This window comes from Magallana gigas, chromosome 10, assembly GCF_963853765.1.
Source record: "Magallana gigas chromosome 10, xbMagGiga1.1, whole genome shotgun sequence".
In the NCBI taxonomy this organism is placed as follows: domain Eukaryota; kingdom Metazoa; phylum Mollusca; class Bivalvia; order Ostreida; family Ostreidae; genus Magallana; species Magallana gigas.
In genome coordinates, this window is record NC_088862.1 from 13,204,824 (window position 1) to 13,223,841 (window position 19,018).

Consider the following 19,018-nt stretch of genomic DNA (forward strand, 5'->3'; position numbering starts at 1 on the left):
TATTCGAGCCCGATGTTAAAAGTTGAAATCGACTTTTTGTGCATATTCAAAATAACAAAATTTGAAATATATATATATATATGAAAGAATTGAAAGAAATAAAAATCTTTGGAAATTCGAAGAATAAAACACAAAAATTTATATTGTCCGAATTTAAACACTTACTCGCTCGATGTTCACATATATTCATATCCAATATGGCTGCGCCCATGAACAAGTGTTCCATCGTTATAGTATGATTTTATTTTTGTGGGGAAAAAAAACAACAACGAAACAATGATGCACTTGAGTCATTATTCTTATTCCGTTAATCGGGCAATTTGGAAGATTACACGGAATTTCCACAAAACATGTCAACATCTAAGTAAATCAAAAGTGGTTTTAGGTATTGAAACGAGCTGTGACGATACAGGTGCTGCAGTTGTGAATACCGAGGGCCAGATTCTAGGAGAAGCTTTGAATTCACAAACAAAAATTCATGTTGAGTAAGCTACACGTAAATTTGCCTACTTTATTTTATTGTCTGAATACTTCATTTTCAACTTTTAGTAGTACAGTTGAACTTCGATATCTCAAACACTGATATCTTGAATACCATGGATATGTCGAAGTGATATGTAATTCCCAACCACTATTTTTTTTAAAGTGTTTTAATTACTTTTAACCTCGAAATCTCGAATTTTCAGATATCTCGAAGTTTTTAAATTATCCCATTTAGTTCAAGATAACAGAGTTTGACTGTATGTTTCATGGTGTTGAAAATTTGAACAACACAATTACTTTTGACAGTTAGTTTGCATCTATATAGGTTCATTGAAAACATGCAAAGTTATATTCACTGGAGATCACACTATAAACTTGATATGTAGTTGGAAAGGTGGAATAAACAAATTAATTATAGATAATAAGGAGAGAACAATTATTGGCATTTTGCCTGCTGTTCGATCTAATTCATGTATTCTTAAATACAGTAAATACTTCAATAAAATACTTATTAAATTATTGATAAATACATAAATTTGATATTCGGTGGGGTATAAAAGGGAATTGAACCCCTGCATCACTTGTCAGAGACTCAACATGCAATGCCCATGAAGTAGTGGGGTATTGTTCATCCAATGTTCACAAAGCTCAATCTACAGAATATGTGTCAGACATTTTTTGTAGGAAAACAAAATAATATGGTATAATACATGAAACTATGTTGACATTACAGACATGGAGGAATCAACCCCTCAACTGCCAAGTCACTGCATATAGAGCAGATAAAAAATGTGGTTACAACTGCATTACAAAGGGCAGGGACAACACTACAGGTTTGTATGTACTATGTTAATAAGGCCAAAATAAAATTATTGTTTGTTTGGAATTGCCTCCCTCCTCATAGAAACACCCAGTCTGATAAAATGTTATTGTCAAAAATTGAACTTTTTTTCTATATGGAAATTTTTATTTTCTACCTATTTTCAATTAGTTAAACTTCAAATTTGAAAAAAAATCTCTCTCTCCTGGTTCTAGAAACTTCCAGGCAGCAATCCAAAGTAACAATTTTTAAAGGATGGCTTAAGTAATGATTAACATGTAATAAAAGTGAAGTTTTAAAAAATGATAATTGTTTCTCCTACAGACTCTGTTAATGTTCCCTTATAATAAAGGTTAGACCTAAAATTGTCAAATGGAAATAATATAAGTAACTGGCACTGACATATTTTATCATTTTTATCACTGTGACACTAAATAACATTATTAATAAACATTATCTATGTCATTCACATGGTATTAATGATCATCCATTATTTTGCAATCCTAAATATGAATAAGGAAAATTCATGCCCTACTTTAATTATGTACAGATCATGTAATAATATATTCAATCACTCATTCTATTACTTTTAACCAGTTAGTAGCCTCTAGCCATACATTTCACACACAATTATACAAACATATCGCACAAAATTTGTAGTGGGTGGAGGTGCACTATGGTTGATCTATGGTGTATTATAACAGAAAAGAAGTTTGTTCTTTAGACAGTTTTGAGAGATGTTAAAAAATATACACGTTAGAAAATATTCAGTACATTGTTTTAAATAAAATTCACATTATTTCAACAAACAAGAGCCATATGAGTTCAATCCATATTTACATGTATCTCACTTTCCAGGATCTGGATGCCATAGCAGTGACCACCGAGCCAGGCCTGGCCCCCTGTTTGGGGATCGGACTGGGATATGCCAAGGAACTGGTGACTGAGAGTGGGTGTGTGGTCAACAAAGTCCTAATATATGGTTACCTTATGTCGGAGCCCTTTGTTTCTATTACAGCTTTTGCAACACCCCCCCCCCCCCCTCCAAAAAAAAAAATAATAGCTTTTTAAGTTTCCATTTTATCATCCACGCAACTTTGCTTTTTATTATGATTTGAAGCTTATAAGATATATCTGTTAAATTTTTCTACATGGTTGAATCTTAAAGATATCTGTTAAGTGTTGTGAACATCATGAAATGGGACATGTATATACTGTAAAATCATTAGAACTCTTGAAGCTCTGTTATCGTGTTTGATTTGTTGGGTACCCCTTACATACAATTTTAAATCCTGATACTGTGTATTAATAAGTTGATATTCTCTTTCAGTTTACCCATGATTCCGATTCATCATATGCAGGCTCATGCTCTTACTGCTAGGCTGCTTGAACAGTAGGTATACCCACCTTACAATTTCAATTTAAAAAGTTTTACAGATAAATAGTTTAAAAGTGTGTGTAAGTGTGATAAGTGTTCCAAATTTCAATATTTTTATTGCAAAACCAGCAGAAATTCTCTGCACTCTGCACTCATTTATATGTACATACATTTACATGTAGCTAAACTGAGAAAAATACTGTAGTTCTCATAATTTTTACTGCATTGAGTCTCCCCACCCTCTTTTTTTAACCACATGGAGTTCTTTCCTTATTTTTACAGCATTGAGTTTCCTTTTCTTTCTTATATCATTTAGCCCCATCTCCTTAAATTTACAGCATTTAGATTTCTTTACGTTGTTTAACTGTAACAGCAGTAAGTTGACTAAGTTCCATCATCTTTCTTTAATTTTACAGCATTAAATTGAGTTCACTTGACTAATTTTACAGCATTGAGTTCTCTTAACTAATTTTACAGCATTGAGTTCCCCTTCCTGGTGCTGTTGATCAGTGGGGGACACTCAATCCTGACGGTAGCTCAAGACGTGGACCGATTCCTGCTGATTGGGAGGGGTCTGGACACCTCACCTGGAGATTGTCTGGAAAAGGTATGCATATGGGAAGCACTCTGGGGCATGCTACTCAGTGGTTATGGGCGTTAGAAAAGTAACCAAAAAGTCGCTGGTTCAAACCCTGCTTTGTTCACTTAATGTTGCGTATTGTGCACTTACACAAGGCACTTTATCTACATTGTCTCAGTCCACCCAGCTGAACTTGGGTACCTGTTTATGCTTGGGGTTAACCTGCAGTGGACTGGTGTCCCATCCAGAGGGAGTCGATGACTCTCATCTGCTTAGCACCACAGAAACTTGGGATATGCACCGGCCCTATGCACCTTCATGGCATGGAGAAGGATTTAACTTTAACTAATGCATAAGCAATTAATTTTCACTTATATACAATGTTAAATGATTTTATGAACTTTGAGAAAATTATATGCCTAAAAAAATATATGTGGATGCATTTAAAGTTTACCTAGATCAATTTTAATTTGATTTGTTTTAAACGTAGTTCTTGATATCAGATCAGTTTATGACACAATTATAATAAGATCAGGGTAATGAAACTGACTTTTCTGTAAAATTGAAATTGGTGTAAGTACCATCTCAAACCGTTAAACAACTGTTTTCAATTGTTATATTTCAGGTTGCTAGGTGCTTGAATCTGAAGTCTCTCCCACAGTGTCAAAACCTCTCCGGAGGGGCTGCCATTGAAATGTTGGCAAAAGGCGGCGACCCTAGAAGGTTTGCTTTCAATGCTGCCCAAAACAGGGTGCCCAGCTGTGATTTCTCCTTTTCTGGCGTACGTACTCAAGCGGAAACCCACATACAGAAGGAAAGGGAGCAAGAGGGTAGAGTTTTTCTATTTATATGCTTCCAAAGCCACTGGCAGATATAACAAAATGTTTATTTTTACTGCAAAATGACATTTCAAAATGTAATGGATTTTTTTTTTTACCTGTCAGGTATCTCAGGTGAGAGCGTTATCAGCACCGTGGGGGACCTCTGTGCCTCCCTGCAGTACGCCATCGCGTTTCAGATCTGTCGCCGGCTACAGAGGGCTTTCTCATATTGTGAGCTACAAGGCTTGTTACCTGAAAACTCCACATTGGTAAGCAGGTGTTAGAGTTAAATCAGAAAATCACTTTTGCTACATGCTACAAATTCACAAACAGGACCGGGGTATTGGTTCTGTTCATAATTTTATTTTGACTGTGGTAATAGTAACCAGAAAATGGTTTATGTCTGGTCCATTAATTAAGGTACACTGTATTAAGGCTTTTAGACAATTTAGTTTTGATCAAGTTAAAAGAAAAAGAAAAGAATTATACTCTAGAATACTTAGTATAATAGTTTTCAAATATCTTTCTTTTATATTTAAAGAAAATGAATTGTCTAAGAAAAATTTACGGCTCTTAATTACAAGGAAATGCGTTCATTTTGCCAAAAATTCATGAATGTTGTACAAGCTATAGGAATAAAACAAAAATCAAATTGTGACCTGTCATATAGCGTAGAAGCAGAAATATTTGTTTAGGATTTCATTTTGTTATATAGTTGGCATTATTTATCAATGAAATCAAATCCATGACAAATTTTTAACCCATATATTCATAAATACACAATTGATATGCAATACATTCTACAGAATACAATATGACAAAATTAAATCCAAAAGAGATTGTTTTTGGTAACGAAATTTTAACCCAACAAATATATGTGCTTCTTCAGTATTTCTTTGCAATTTGTTTCTCTTTGTATGGCAGGTAGTGTCAGGAGGCGTGGCCAGTAATCAGTACATCAGACAGTGCCTGCAACAGGTGTGTCAGATGAACTCGGCCAGACTCGTCTGTCCCCCGCCCAAACTCTGTACAGACAATGGGGTCATGATAGCATGGTGAGTTCTTGAGGAAATGGTGCAAGACAAACTTAAAATGCTGATTTTACTTTTCCTTAATGTTGAATCATTTTAATTTGTGGTGACCAATTTTTCACTAGCTCAGCCTCCAAGACACAGTTCAAGAAGTTTTATGAAACTGAAATACATATACATGTATATTTGTTTGAAGAGAAAGTCAACTAAGATGTTTTTCTGCCCTTGACCTTTACCTTGGCCTTGACCTCATTTTTCTTTATTTTACTCCTGGATTTCTTCTTTTCAGGAATGGCATAGAAAAACTTAGAATTGGAAGGGGGATATCAAGTGATCCACAATCTGAGAATTACAGTCCAAGGTAAAAAGATATGTATAGAAATATAAAGATAGATATTACGTACAAATAGTAGTACTGTACACATACATGTGTTTGTTCAGTAGAAAACCATACAGTTCCTTTAACCTTTAAGATTGGACAAGTTTTCAAGATAAAATATGTAACTTTGATGATTTTTGGTTTAAAAAACACAAGTAAGTGTAGCTGTAGATTGCTACAGAGACTGTCACTGGAATGTCCTCTACTTTCATTGTCATGTTTGCCTTTAAGTATCTAAATCCACAAAAATTGATGCCCATGAAACTGGAGTAGTAGGCTTCTGTGTGTAGAAGGAAGAGACCTTTCGAGAATTAATTTCATCCTGAAGTAATCTGGACCCTGTATGACGATGGTTTTAATATCTTGTTTCAGAAGTCCAATTGGAGAAGACGTAACAGAAGAACTCTTAAGGCTGGGGCTGAAAATTCCCCGTCTAAAACTCGAGATTCAGCCGTGATAGACCTTGTTAATTTCCTCATTGACTTAATTTTAACACCGAATAGTGTTAATATGTATTTCTCCTGAGAGAAGTAGTCACGTACATTCATGCTCATAAATTCTTGTTGCTGTGTATTGAACAGGGTAAATTCTGTTGAAAGGGAAATTATCACCAGTTTTTATTGCCACCAGTTGCAAATTGCAATAAAATGTGTTATTGAATAAAGTGTTCATTGACAATTGAACTCCATTTTTCCATCATGTATCTCCAAATTTTGAAGCGTATCAAGCTTTGATCTCCTTGTTCAGGACAGTGCTAAGTTTGCATTAGTACTGATATATCCTCAAAAACTGACCCATGCCATGTGGTAATTAAATGAGCTATATGGTCATGGCCAAATTTGGAATAGCTATATTATTCAATCTCCTAATAAGAGCTTTGTATAAAGATATAGAAAAATATTCAAATTTAAAGCTTTCATATACAGTTGAACTTCGATATCTCGAACACTGATATTTCTAATACAATGGATATGTCGAAATTATTTGTATGCATGTCCCAACCACTTACCAGTAAGTATTTTACTCATGATATCTCAAATACTTTGATATCGGAGGAATTTTTATACAGTCCCATCTACAGTTTGAGATAAATAAGTTTGACTGTATTTGAATTTAAGTAAAAATTTTTATATCTGAAATTGACTTCTAAAATTCAAAGTAGATCTGGCCCCGGGGCCATAAAACTTCGACGAGCTCACTTTTGATCTCAGTCTCACTTTTCCACTATAGGTTCCTTTTGTAAAAGTGAGACTTAGATCAAAAGTAAGCTCGTCTAAGTTTTATGGCCCCCGGGCCTGATGGGGTAATTTGTGATCATCCAACCTCCTCTAGGCAGAACATCAAAATGACCTCATTAATAGATTGCATGTGTTATCGTGACCATCCTTGTCAAACTAACTAAGAAAAGAGACTACGGAACACTTTATGAAATTTTAAAAAATAACATTTTAATTTCTCATTTCATAGAAAAAAAAAATCACAACTTGAAAACTTCACGTATCTAACAAGCAAATTATATTTTTCTTTATAAAAACAATCAAAGCTTTAATATTCCACAACAGATGTTTCATAGCATCCAATATATACTGTAGATTCCTAATTAAACACAAGGAATACATATTCGTCTAAAATCTCACATTTATTTTTCGGACAGATGTAAACTAAATGAAATTATGATAAGAATTTTAGCGTTCGTGATTTTATATTCTTGCGATTTGAAGCAAAACAGTTGAATTGCGGAATTAAAGTACTCGACGTGTAAAATAAGGAATCTACAGTATGTACTTCACATAATTATAATATTATATACCTTCTTCTAAAGAGTTTACATGACTGTTTGCACATCAATGCAACATGTACATGCAAGACATCAAATCATTGCGAAAATGGGAGTTTATAATTACACTTGGTATTATTGCAGGGAACTTTATGCACGGTGTTTATCTCAAACTTAACAATATCATGTTCCTATAAGAAGGAGAAAAAAATCATTTTCAAATTCACCACAGCTAAATTCTAGTTTTGCTTAATCTTGTGGGTGTGTTTTTTTAACTATTTCACTATTTTATACAACTGGCCAAAATTTGTAGCATTGCTAAAATGAAGAATTAACTAGTGTTGCATAAACAATGATTTTGCACATTCAATTTCTTACTAGCATAAACTTTCAGGTACAAGATGTTGACAAATGGCATTTCTCTCTAAATTTTCATAAAGGAATACATGTGTGAATCTAATACCATGGAGTAATTTATCTAACACAAGAGTCATCTCCCTTTTCTGAGGGATACTGCACCTCAATTATCATCAATAATTGTAATCCATCTTACTGGCACTTCTAATGATACTAAACATACCGCTTACGAAACCAATATTTCTCTTCTGAATTTTAAAGTTATGTAAAGCTTCTTCACAACTTGAAGGCTAAAGACCATGTCATGAATCAACACTAAATCAACTTGGATCGCTATACTCTGATTCATATACCATATTCCATATTATCTATATCTGAATGCTTTAATTTGTAAACATCAATTATATCAATTTGGATGAAAAAGGTTTTTTTTAGCAAGTTGATCCTAATCAAATTTAATTATGTTGGAATCATTTTTTAAAAAAACATGTTCATTTCAACATTTTTAAAAACTATGCATGTTTCTACATGTAAAGTGAACTTCACTTAACAAATTTAAATAAATTAACTTAAATAAATAACTATAATTAATTAAATAGGTAAAGAACTCTGTTCTGAAAAAATACAAAAGGAAAGTATCATGAAAACAATGTGATCAATTTAGAAAAATACAATTTCCTAAATATGCAACATTTTATCTGTTGATCATATACCGTACATGTTACAATGTTATTTTTCTCACCATTTAATAGCAACAATTTATGAAGGCAAAATGTTTCAAAGCAAGTTAGCCAGCAATTTAGCCAATGTCAAAAGAAAAAAAAAAACCTTATATCTTACTGATAGATGCATAAAAAAAAAAGCAATCAATTTATCTAAATAGAAAAAAATAAACTTTCCACAACAACTTTGTGAAAATGAAATTAACAAATGTTTTACATAAATTGAAAAAAAAACCTTGCCAAATGACAATGGGTTCTATATGTTTTAAAACTCATCTTTTACTTTTCTCTATGTTTCAATACACTTTTTTGACTATTGATTAAAAATGTACTAAGGATAGTTCAAAAAGCAAAATCTTTTTCTCCGTTTTAAGCCTAATAATATTCAATTTGCAATTCTATGAATATACTTATACATCATATCTTTGAGTCATAATAAATCTGTGCTGAAGTTTAATTCAACTATAGATTCTAACATTAAATCTAAAAATACATGTATAAATATGACTCTCTTACTAGTGTGTCTTTACTTACAATGCCTTAATCTTCAGGTTACAAGTAAAGAGAAAACCTTTCACTGCTAATCAAAAGCTCTAAAATAACAGCGCAAAACAGTAAAATACTGTAAGCAGAGTTTAGTTTGCTGAATCTACTTTTGGCCATCGGCACAGAAAATAACTTTAAATTTGCCAAACGAACAAAGCACAATTCCCAATAATCTAGATTGGATGAATGGAATGAAAATAAAATGGGTTTTCAAATAACCCTGTATACAGATTAGTACAACAGCATACAAGCCATAACCAAGCAAGACAGAACCAAAAAAAAAAAATATCGCAAAAATAAAGGATAAGAAAATACTGTTACAGAATTGACCAGTCATAAACACAGTGGAGGACAGGTATGCAGAGAAAAACTAGATCTGATTGGACGGATCGTTAGATGTCTGGATGATGAGGCGATCGTGAGATATGGTGGACTTTGAGTGTGGAGAATTGAACTGGACGGAGATTAATCAAGAGAGCAAAAAAAAATTTCACAAGCTTGGAAAGTTAGGGAGTTCCAAGTCAGGGGAAGGAATTGCAAAGTTTGGTTTTTCTTATCCTTCCCACCCTTTCTATTCCAAGTACATGTATCAAGCAACAACATCTACTAGATGAAAAATTAAAAAAAAAAAAAAAATTCACATGTCAAGGGGAAGGAACCCTTAATTAACTGTTCGTTTTTTTTTTCTTTCCACTTGTTCTATTCCAAAATCCAAGAAACAACATCTACTAGATGAAAAACACTAACATATAATAAAACAACACCCAAATCATTCTTTTTAGATAAAAATCAAGAGAAATTTGTCTTTGTGTCACTATCATGTTCTAATAGCTACTTGAGATTTTGACATCTTCCTTTTCTATATTAATCGTTGCTGCAATAGGGAAATAAAGATCAGAGCAATTTGCTCTGAAATTGTTTTGAGGTTCAGAAACAAAATAATGTCTAAAAAAAGATGCAAAAGAAAAGAGGTTTATCTTAGAGTATACAGTTGAGCAAGGGATGCTTTAAGCCTTAATGTCTGATGTTGAAAGCAGAGCAATAAAAAAAAAAAAGAACTTTTTTTTTCTCAGCAAATGCATTTGTAAAGGGGTTAATTGGGGTTGTATTTTTTGGATAATCGGTAAAAAATGTCAGAGACAAATGAAATGGGGGAAGAACAGGCAAGGTCAATCCAAAAAGCTTGGGGGAAACACCATACAATTTAAATCCAGTTTTCTGTGTTCCACCAGAAACCTTTTTTCTATCATTTCAATATTTAGACGGAGGAGAAAAAAGTCAAACATTTTGTTAACAATGTTATAAGAAAAATATCATGAACATGTCGTAATAAAGTAGAAAGGAAAAAAAAACCAAACAAACAAATGAAAATAATAATGCACATAAATTCTAAAGCACAACAATTAATAATCTGATACAAATGGACGTATAAAAATACTTTATAGGTGAGAAAATATTTCATTTGGAACTGATGATAGACAACTGTTGATCAATTGTGATTTTAAAGTGTACACATATATAAATGTAAATGAGGTATATATATCATTTCTACCAATGAATCTATTTGCCTAAACAGTTAATGCCATTTCTAAAGTTCATAGGGGAACGTACATGTACATAAGTCTGACTCGCTAGAAGTAAATTGCAAAAAAAAAATGTTTATGAACAATGGAATAAAAACATTACTGAATCATCTGGAATGTTGTGGCATTATTGTGTAGTAAATTTTTCAACACACAATCTTGTGCACTCGTTTAACTAAAACTGATAAATGAAATCAAATCAAAAATGAGTTTCAAATGATGATGTACTGTTTGAAAATGCCCATGTGGGTTTGAAAACAAAAAAATTAATAACACTTAACGGTTATATTCTCCATCAATAAAACTCTTCACAGAAATTAAGCACTTGTGGCAAAACATACAAGGGGGGGGGGGGGGGAATGCTTGTTTTTTCCCAAAAATTTTACAGTCAGTAATGTCTACTTTCTAGTGAACAAAGATGTGTACACATTAATATGGGACAATAAATTGGACCAAAAAAGGTTGTGAACATGTAATTTACAAGTGTTATTTGAAATTGTAATAAGCAAAAATAAATCTAATTATGGAGATTTTCGATACAACCTTTTAATATCTTTGCAACTAGAAAAAGTCAGTCTCCTTAGCATAACTTAATGAAGACATATGTAATTGTTACATTGCTCTAACCAAAAAATATTAAGAAAAGAAACAATAATTATTCATGTGCAAAGATAAAAAAAATATATATGCAATCATATTCACAAGCAGAATGTTGAAAAAAAAAAAAAATAACAACAAATGAAAATTTCTCTCCAGGGGAGGTTACTCCAATGAAGTAAGTGGAGCTGGAGAGGGTTGTGTCCCTTGATTTGTGTACATGTTTCGCAATGGGCAGAACGCAGAGTCGATGCTGGGCTTAAAAACATATTGAGACGTCCTGATTGGACAAGACTTCAGAGGTACTTTAATGGACGGTTGACTTGGTTTCCTACAAAAAAAATATTCCAAATTTTGTCATTGTCAGCACAGTATACAATGCATTCCATGAAAAAAAAAAAGCACAAACTGGATACATCTGAAGGCACATAATATATGCTTTAAGATGCAAGCTTCCACAATTACTTACATGTCATCTTCTACAATGACCCTGATCTTTTCGCAGCCGTCTGGGGGTTCGCGGCCGAATGAGTATGACTTGTTTGGGCGCGGACTGGCCACCACTTTAAAATGAGAATCAGGTGTGTCTGACTCGCATCCCTCAATATCTGGTTAAAATATTGAAAACTTTAACATCCAAGCCTCCACACATTTACAATCAAACAATGATATCTCAATAGGACAAAGAACATTTTTTTGTTATCCGATGACTGGAGATATACTGTTGTTCAAATACATTTAATTTCATAAATATTTGTCCAGACTTCTATCCATAATATTCAAGATATTGATATTTGACATACAGTATCATACACGTACATGCAGTTAAGCTGTATTTGAAACCCAAATCTGATTCTAATTTTAACTCAATATTACATACCGTTCATCTAGATTTTATATTTATCCCATTTACAGTATAGTTTGGAGAAAAAAAAAAGATGAGTACCTTTCTCTACTTTCTCATAACCCGAGTCGACCCCACTAGAGGGACGTGAAGAGTCCATGTGGCCAGGGATGATGGGAATGGCAGGACTGCACGAATGTGACCTGCTTCCTGAGCTCGTGTCGTCAACGTTGATTGTCGGGGTCCCCGCATCTAGGACCCCTGAGGGCGTCTGGGTGTCCACACTGCGAGTGCTGCTGGTGCGGTGGGGGGTTTCCGGTATCGGAGCTCGATGTCCATCGGGAATCTCAATCTTTTTAATAAAAAATAACAGATTGAAGAAATTTATTTCTATTACAATGAAATTCAACAACCAAAAAAATACAATCTCTTTAAAAAACAACAACCCCAAAACAACATCCCAATCTGTTCACTCAAATGAAGATAAATATAATCCTTTGATTAAAATCCACTAAGCAAAACAATGCCTTTGTCTTAAATTTTTACTCTAAAAAATCCATTTCTTTTACAAAATCTTACCACAGAAACATCGTCGATTAATTGTAATATATAAGTAAGAAAAAACTTTAGCAGTTTAAATTATCACTAAAGAAATCAATGGCATTTAAGTACTTGTGTGAAATAAGGAATTTACAGTAATCTTTTTGATTCTGACATACTTGTTCTGTTTCCTCGTTGTCATGATCAATCGTCTTCAGCACCAATTTCTCAATCTCCTGATGATGAAAAAGCAATGATTACCGGTATAAATATTCAAGAAATAACCAAAAAAATTGATATGAGGACATTACTAAGAAAATACAGATAGAGATGGATTGACCAAGTCCTAAGACAGCCAACAAATGATGTCACAAGAATTGTTGCACAAAGATGGACCCCAGAATGGGAAGAGGACGAAAGCCCGACCAAAAACAACATGGAGGCGAACTGTCGAAAAAAACCTCAATCTTATGAATCTTATTTAGCTGGGGAGAGGTGGAAAGGATAGACAAGAACAGAGAAGAGTGGAAATCCCTAGCTCTTGCTCTATGTGCACCCCCCCCCCCCCCCAATTTGACCAAAAAGGAAAAGTGTTAATTTTGAATAATTTTCAGATAGACCAATTGGGAAAAATTGGCATCATCTGGAGGCTGATGAACGCATTTATCATCTTTCATCAAGAGCCAATAATTGACATGAGCTTAGCAAAATGAAGTACCACACTGAGTCCCTCCACACTGCACAATCATACCTTCCAAGACTAAAGAGCCTTTTCAAACATTAAATGTAAAGCGTTGTATACTTTAGTACATAGTCATCAACATAAATGTAAATAGTCATCTCCATCACACAGACATCGACATGATGTACCATACTGAGTCCCTCCACACTGCACAATCATACCTCTCAAGACTAAAGAGCCTTATCAAACATTAAAGAGTTGTATCCCTTAGTCATCAACATAAATATACACAGTCGATCACATGACGTACCATACTGAGGCCCTCAACGCTGTTCCTCTGGTACCGAGACATGTTTTTGTGGGACGGCATGTGTGCAGGGATCCCCAGGGGTTTGGAGGTCCGGGTGGGGGGGACGTTGAGGTTCTGGAGCGCCGCAGGGGCGGTCGCCGACAGAGCGTCGTGACTGGCGGGGACAGGACTCTGTCTGGCTTTGTGACTCTCATTCTTGCTGGACTTTAACCTCTGTCTGATCGCCTGTACAGGAAAATAAAATCAATTTTGTATTTACTGTATGTAAAAAGGAAACTGAGATATTACATGTATTTAAAAACTTTTGCTTGATTGCCTGTTCCAATCTATTAGTTCTGTTACAATATCTTCTCATGTAATATTTAGTGCACTATATATGTCTATACTAAGGCACTGTAACTTTAATTTTTCAAGAATGATTTTTTTTCTTCTATTTTCAACCTTTACCTGATTGCCTAATGCCTATACAGACAAATGACTTCATTTGACATGGATATTTTTGTCACAATAGAAACTTTAAAAGATATTTTGACATGAATTCCTTCGTCAGTGTAAATTTAATCTGAGATTATTTTTTGTACTAAATCAAAATTTCCACTTTTACGTAAATCAAAATTTCCACTTTTACGTACTGCTAACTGATCCCCAGGTCCAAACGACCTGGATCGTCGATGATCCTTGGATTTTTTTTTCTGTTTCTTGTCATGTTTGTGAGCATTGTGTCGGACAATATCTGCTTCTTCAGTCTGTAAAGCATATACATACATACATTTAAATTGACAAATTATTTCCTCATCATGCTCATGTTACATGTACATGTACATCAATTCATCTGTTTGAGTAGATCTACAAAATTTATGTAACTCCTGATCGGGTAAAAAAAAATATAAAAAAATTAAATCATAAATGTCAAAAATCTCATAAAATCCGAACAAATTAAAACATGCTTATTACAAAGTGCCAGGGAAGGACAATTTTGCTTTGTTATATAAGCCTTCTTCGTTATATCCGAAAAGTATTCAATGTATTTCAAAGTCAACATGGTCAAAAGGAATAAAATTCACTCCACTTTAAGCCTCAACTCATTATATAAATAAGCATGTTTGCTATAAGCATGTTTTACGGTTCATTACACACTACAAAGACACAAGAACAAACTGTGTGTATCCTATAACAGGTTGAATTTTTTTTTCTAAATTCTTTCCTACAGTACGTAGAACCACTACATTTTGATTCTACTCTACAGTATAATGTTACATTTTGTTTCTACTATTACAATTATTAACCTGTGTGCAAGCATCGACTTTGAAGGTTTTGGACAGGATCAATTCTGGGGACGGCCACTGGCCCTTCAGATAGATCGCCTCGAGTGACCCGGTTCTCTTCAGGGGACTGCTGGTGCCTCGAACAGCCTTGGGTCGCTCAACTAAACCGAACAAAAATTAAAACAAGTTGAGTCTACTGCACAAAACAACAAATTACATACAGTTTAAAGTCTGTGTTTCCTGCTGTCTACATCTTTGTTGTTCAACTTTCACTTTACATGATGTTCATGCATTTATTTATTTTTTTCGCCTGAATTCTCATATGATGTGAAAGATTAATCAGAAATCAATCCTAATCAATATGTAAATAAACAGTCATTTCCAAAGATAAACTCTTATCTTCCAGTGAAACTCATTCAGAGAAACAAAAAACCTTTGGAATTATCATTGTACCACATTGTCTATGTGTGTGGTCTTGTGGGGGAGGGGATACATGCAACACATCTGGAAATATTTAAAATCTATTTAGTGTTCAGTTGCTTTGGTAGTTTGTAGTTAATAGCTCTATAGGCAACATGGGGCATGCGTGTATGCAGTATCAAATTTTGTCTCATGGCCACTGCCATTTCTTTATCAGAAAAATACTCAAATCCAGTTATCATTGTGACTGGAGTTTCCAACTTTTCTATCGATTTTTAGCATTCTTTCAGATTTTTTAAGTGGTGTACTTCTAGTATTTATCAAGGAGGTGAGAGGCCACAAGGGTTATAGTTTGTTTTAAAGATCTTCTGATAAGCATCTTAATGACCCAACAGAACAGTTCAAGCACAACTTGAACATGTTGAAGGCTTTATTAATTTTTTTTTAAGATTGGGCAACATTCACATTCTTTGCTTTAATGTTTCCTTATACATAATTTCTCATATTTACGGCTTGTTTTTATTTCCACAACTTCATAAAATTGTGAATATACAAAAATTTGTGGTTTTCCACTGCATACAAAAGGGACAGCAATATGGCATTATTACATTTTATATCACATGGCAAAAGGCAAAAATTGCATTTATATATTCACATTATGAACAAAAAAAAATTAAATTATGTCATTGCAAAATATGGCATAACTTTTTTTTTGGAGTTCATAATGTGAATAATGCTATTTTTACCTATTGTCATGTGATAAGAAATGTAATAATGACAGAAAACACTACCATCAAAAATTAAACAGTATAACAGTATGACTATCAAACCCTTTAGCCTTAAAAGTGCATGAGGAGCATAAATTCCTATCAATTGATTTTCCTAATTATTTACCCATCTACCAAAACTGTGTAAAAAAAAAAATTCCTAAATTTTTAACTTCTACCCCAAGTAGTTTAGAGCTACATGTAGGCCCTTTTCATATATCAATATGCATTAAAAACCTATTCACTACAGGGTAGTTGATTCAAGGATCAATAGATGCCATTGTGTAATTTTTATCACCAAGAGTAGAATTTTACCAGATTGGCTATTATAGTACAATGTGTACTATTCTGGTACTTGTACTTATAAACCCTCTGTCAACCAGACTGGATAATATAGTACAATGTACTTATGAAGTTGTACTTGTACTTATAAACCCTCTGTCAACTACACTTCAAGAATGAGTAAACTTCAGACATCAGAGATGCCTGTTACTGATAATGAACTTGACTCTTGACTTTCAAGTATCATAAGTTTACATATGTATACATGTACTTATTGTACAGTACTGTATGTATATCTGTAGCCAAATAAAAATCAATTGGAGCACTGGCATTTATTTTTCATATGGCCGACTGTACATAATTTGATTTACATATATCATCTAAACCATTGTAAATTGTATATTCTTGAGAAAATCCAAACAAACATGATACATGTACTGCATATTGATTTAATTTCTAAAAACCTAGTATGAAATTATTAAAAAAAAATTGAAAAAAAATCCCTGGAATTATGATAGTGATAACTTGAGAGGTTGTAGAACACAAAAATCTCTCTAATAAAAACAAAAGTTTATCCCTAAGCTCTGTGTCACAGAATTACGTAAAACCATCATATTCTTACACCTCACAATGACGCCATTACATACATGTACATTGTACCTCGATCATCTATGAATTTGGAAAAGGTTAAATTCATTGAATGGCAGGGCTGCATATTCATGAGTTTTTTTTTCTTTATCAAATAAAGCAATGTCTGACACTCATTTACAGGCAAGTTTCCTTATGTCCCCAAATCTAAAATCTTTTATACCCAAACAGGGTATTCAAGTCTTACTTCACAGACAAAACAAAACATTCCCAGTCCCTGGCTACTTCACTTCCTTGTTTGACGTTCATTTAATATTTAGTTTGTAAACATGATAGCGATGTACATACACTACAGTCATGTTATAAAATCACTATGTACTATCTACAATGATTCTGGAGACACACTCTGAATATATGTATTAATTTATTTCGAATATTATTTAGACAACAATGGTGCTAGCTATGATTGTTCAAAGTAAAAACATGTATATGTGCCTTTGACATTAATTTAGCAAAATGTGTGCATTCCATTTCCACTGAATACACAATTCATCAAATTGTTACTCAACTTGAATCAAATCAGTACTACGCAGATGTGGTTAAAAATAAAAAATCTATACTTGTAACTTCTAATGACTATTAATCTTAAAAGTCTGCATTATCAAGCTTTCATTACGCAGAAATTTTTTTTCTTCCAAAAAACAGTTTGTACATGCGTGTTCAGTAGTTACAACGATATCACGCAACATATCAATGAATAAAAGTCAAAACACTAAGACAGAGAATGGAATTTCCTCTGTTTATATTAGTCATTACACAGCTTGTCATCATGTGGGATGCTCTCATTTGGGTATCATTGAACTCCCAAGTTCATGACTCTTGAAATTACCTAAGTCTGTCGAAAAACACTAAAATGTTTATCAACATTCTCTAAGTATATTTGAAAATTGAATATTTGATGATGATAACACTTATGTTATATCATTTAATATTTTATGTTATGGACAATGATAACATTTGACATCAGCTAGAAGTGCTTAATGAAGATTCAATAGCCCTGCCCTGATCAATAAGTATGTGTCATACTTTGACAGATGAAGAGTCCTGTCAACAGGTTTGTTTAAATGAATGTGTGGATTCATTTCAACTTATCACTGATTAAATTAAACGTTCACTATAGACCTTACATCTTATATCTTTATCATATATTCTTCATAATAAAAATTTATTTTGAATTAAGTTTTAAATATATAAAGTATACAAAAATGTTTTGCTTTGGATTGGTTTGTTGATTTTTAAAAAGAGTTTTCATTATCTATTAAAAATGTAATGATGCTATAAACTTTGTCAAGACGATAAACAGGAATTGGCAGTGTGCCAGCATTTCGGCCATTTTAATGACAGTGGCCTCAAAGGGGTTTAACTGAAAGATACAACTATCCCGTTGATTAAAGGACAAAATTGGTAAAAGCTATATAATAACACCTTTCTCCCAGCAGAAAAATGTCTTTTAAAGGGAGGGTCTCCCAGCAAATAAGCATTTACTTAATGTAAAATATCTTAACCACTATTTTAAATGGTGCACTGAATTTGACATTTGACAAAGCTCTCGAAAATTGGCCCACTGCCAACATCTTTCGATGCACGTTGTTCAAGCTAATATTTTTACCTCTGAAGTTTGGCGAATTCGGCGACTTCCTCTCCGGAGAGTAGTTAAAGTCTGGAGATCTTCTGGGTGCCCAAAGGTTGGGTGAGGACGGACTTTTACGGGTGGGACTTCCTTTCAAAGTGAATGGCTGTACTGCTTTCATAGGCCGCATCGAAGGCGATGCAATTTTACGCACCCGTTGAGGTTGTTGTGTCGACATTATGTTTGCTGTGTATCAATTTTAGAATAGTTCACACACTCACACTGATAAAATACTCTTTATCCCTCCATTTGACACTCAATTTCACCTCATTCACAGTCGTTGTAACTTCGGCAGACTTTTTACACAAAAATGTGAACCACGTGATAATTTGGTGCAATTTCATTGGATAAAACTTTAAGTGCAAAAAGTGACAGTTTGTCTGTTAGTGTTGTGAAATATTCGCTACGATTTGCCTTTACAATAAGCTTGACGATTTAAAAATGTATTTGCAAAAAATGCAGATTTCAAATATAACAGTTGTTTCTTTTGACACATTTTAATTCACAAGCATCAGTATATGCAGTAAAAGGACGTACATTTATGCTAAAAAACACT

General features: G+C 33.4%; 2 protein-coding genes across 2 annotated transcripts; one reads left to right on the plus strand and one right to left on the minus strand.

Annotated features, from left to right (window-relative positions):
• The first annotated feature begins 188 nt into the window (after positions 1–188).
• LOC105342038 (tRNA N6-adenosine threonylcarbamoyltransferase, mitochondrial) lies at positions 189–6,175 on the plus strand. Its single transcript, XM_011448821.4, has 10 exons — positions 189–485; positions 1,217–1,316; positions 2,162–2,256; positions 2,634–2,696; positions 3,159–3,288; positions 3,887–4,091; positions 4,206–4,351; positions 5,007–5,137; positions 5,403–5,474; positions 5,865–6,175. Exons 1-10 carry the CDS (start codon positions 277–279, stop codon positions 5,947–5,949), a joined length of 1,236 nt encoding a protein of 411 aa, XP_011447123.3. The 5' UTR covers positions 189–276; the 3' UTR covers positions 5,950–6,175.
• Positions 6,176–6,923: 748 nt separating this feature from the next.
• On the minus strand, positions 6,924–18,793 carry LOC105342039 (glucocorticoid-induced transcript 1 protein). The gene is made up of 8 exons (XM_011448822.4): positions 18,442–18,793; positions 14,737–14,876; positions 14,083–14,196; positions 13,451–13,675; positions 12,638–12,694; positions 12,021–12,270; positions 11,544–11,682; positions 6,924–11,405 (listed from the first exon to the last, which is right to left on the minus strand). The coding sequence occupies exons 1-8, from the start codon at positions 18,638–18,640 to the stop codon at positions 11,240–11,242; spliced, it is 1,290 nt and encodes a 429-aa protein (XP_011447124.3). The 5' UTR covers positions 18,641–18,793; the 3' UTR covers positions 6,924–11,239.
• Between the last annotated feature and the right edge of the window lie 225 nt (positions 18,794–19,018).

Excerpts from the sequence above, each read along its gene's own strand:
- LOC105342038 (XM_011448821.4), top strand. The coding sequence starts at position 277 with ATGATGCACTTGAGTCATTATTCTTATTCCGTTAATCGGGCAATTTGG. Across the intron at positions 2,257-2,633 it reads GAACTGGTGACTGAGAGTGG|TTTACCCATGATTCCGATTC; the intron begins GTGTGTGGTCAA and ends ATTCTCTTTCAG. Across the intron at positions 3,289-3,886 it reads CTGGAGATTGTCTGGAAAAG|GTTGCTAGGTGCTTGAATCT; the intron begins GTATGCATATGG and ends GTTATATTTCAG.
- LOC105342039 (XM_011448822.4), bottom strand. The coding sequence starts at position 18,640 with ATGTCGACACAACAACCTCAACGGGTGCGTAAAATTGCATCGCCTTCG. Across the intron at positions 11,683-12,020 it reads TTATGAGAAAGTAGAGAAAG|ATATTGAGGGATGCGAGTCA; the intron begins GTACTCATCTTT and ends TATTTTAACCAG. Across the intron at positions 11,406-11,543 it reads GTCATTGTAGAAGATGACAT|GAAACCAAGTCAACCGTCCA; the intron begins GTAAGTAATTGT and ends TTTTTTTTGTAG.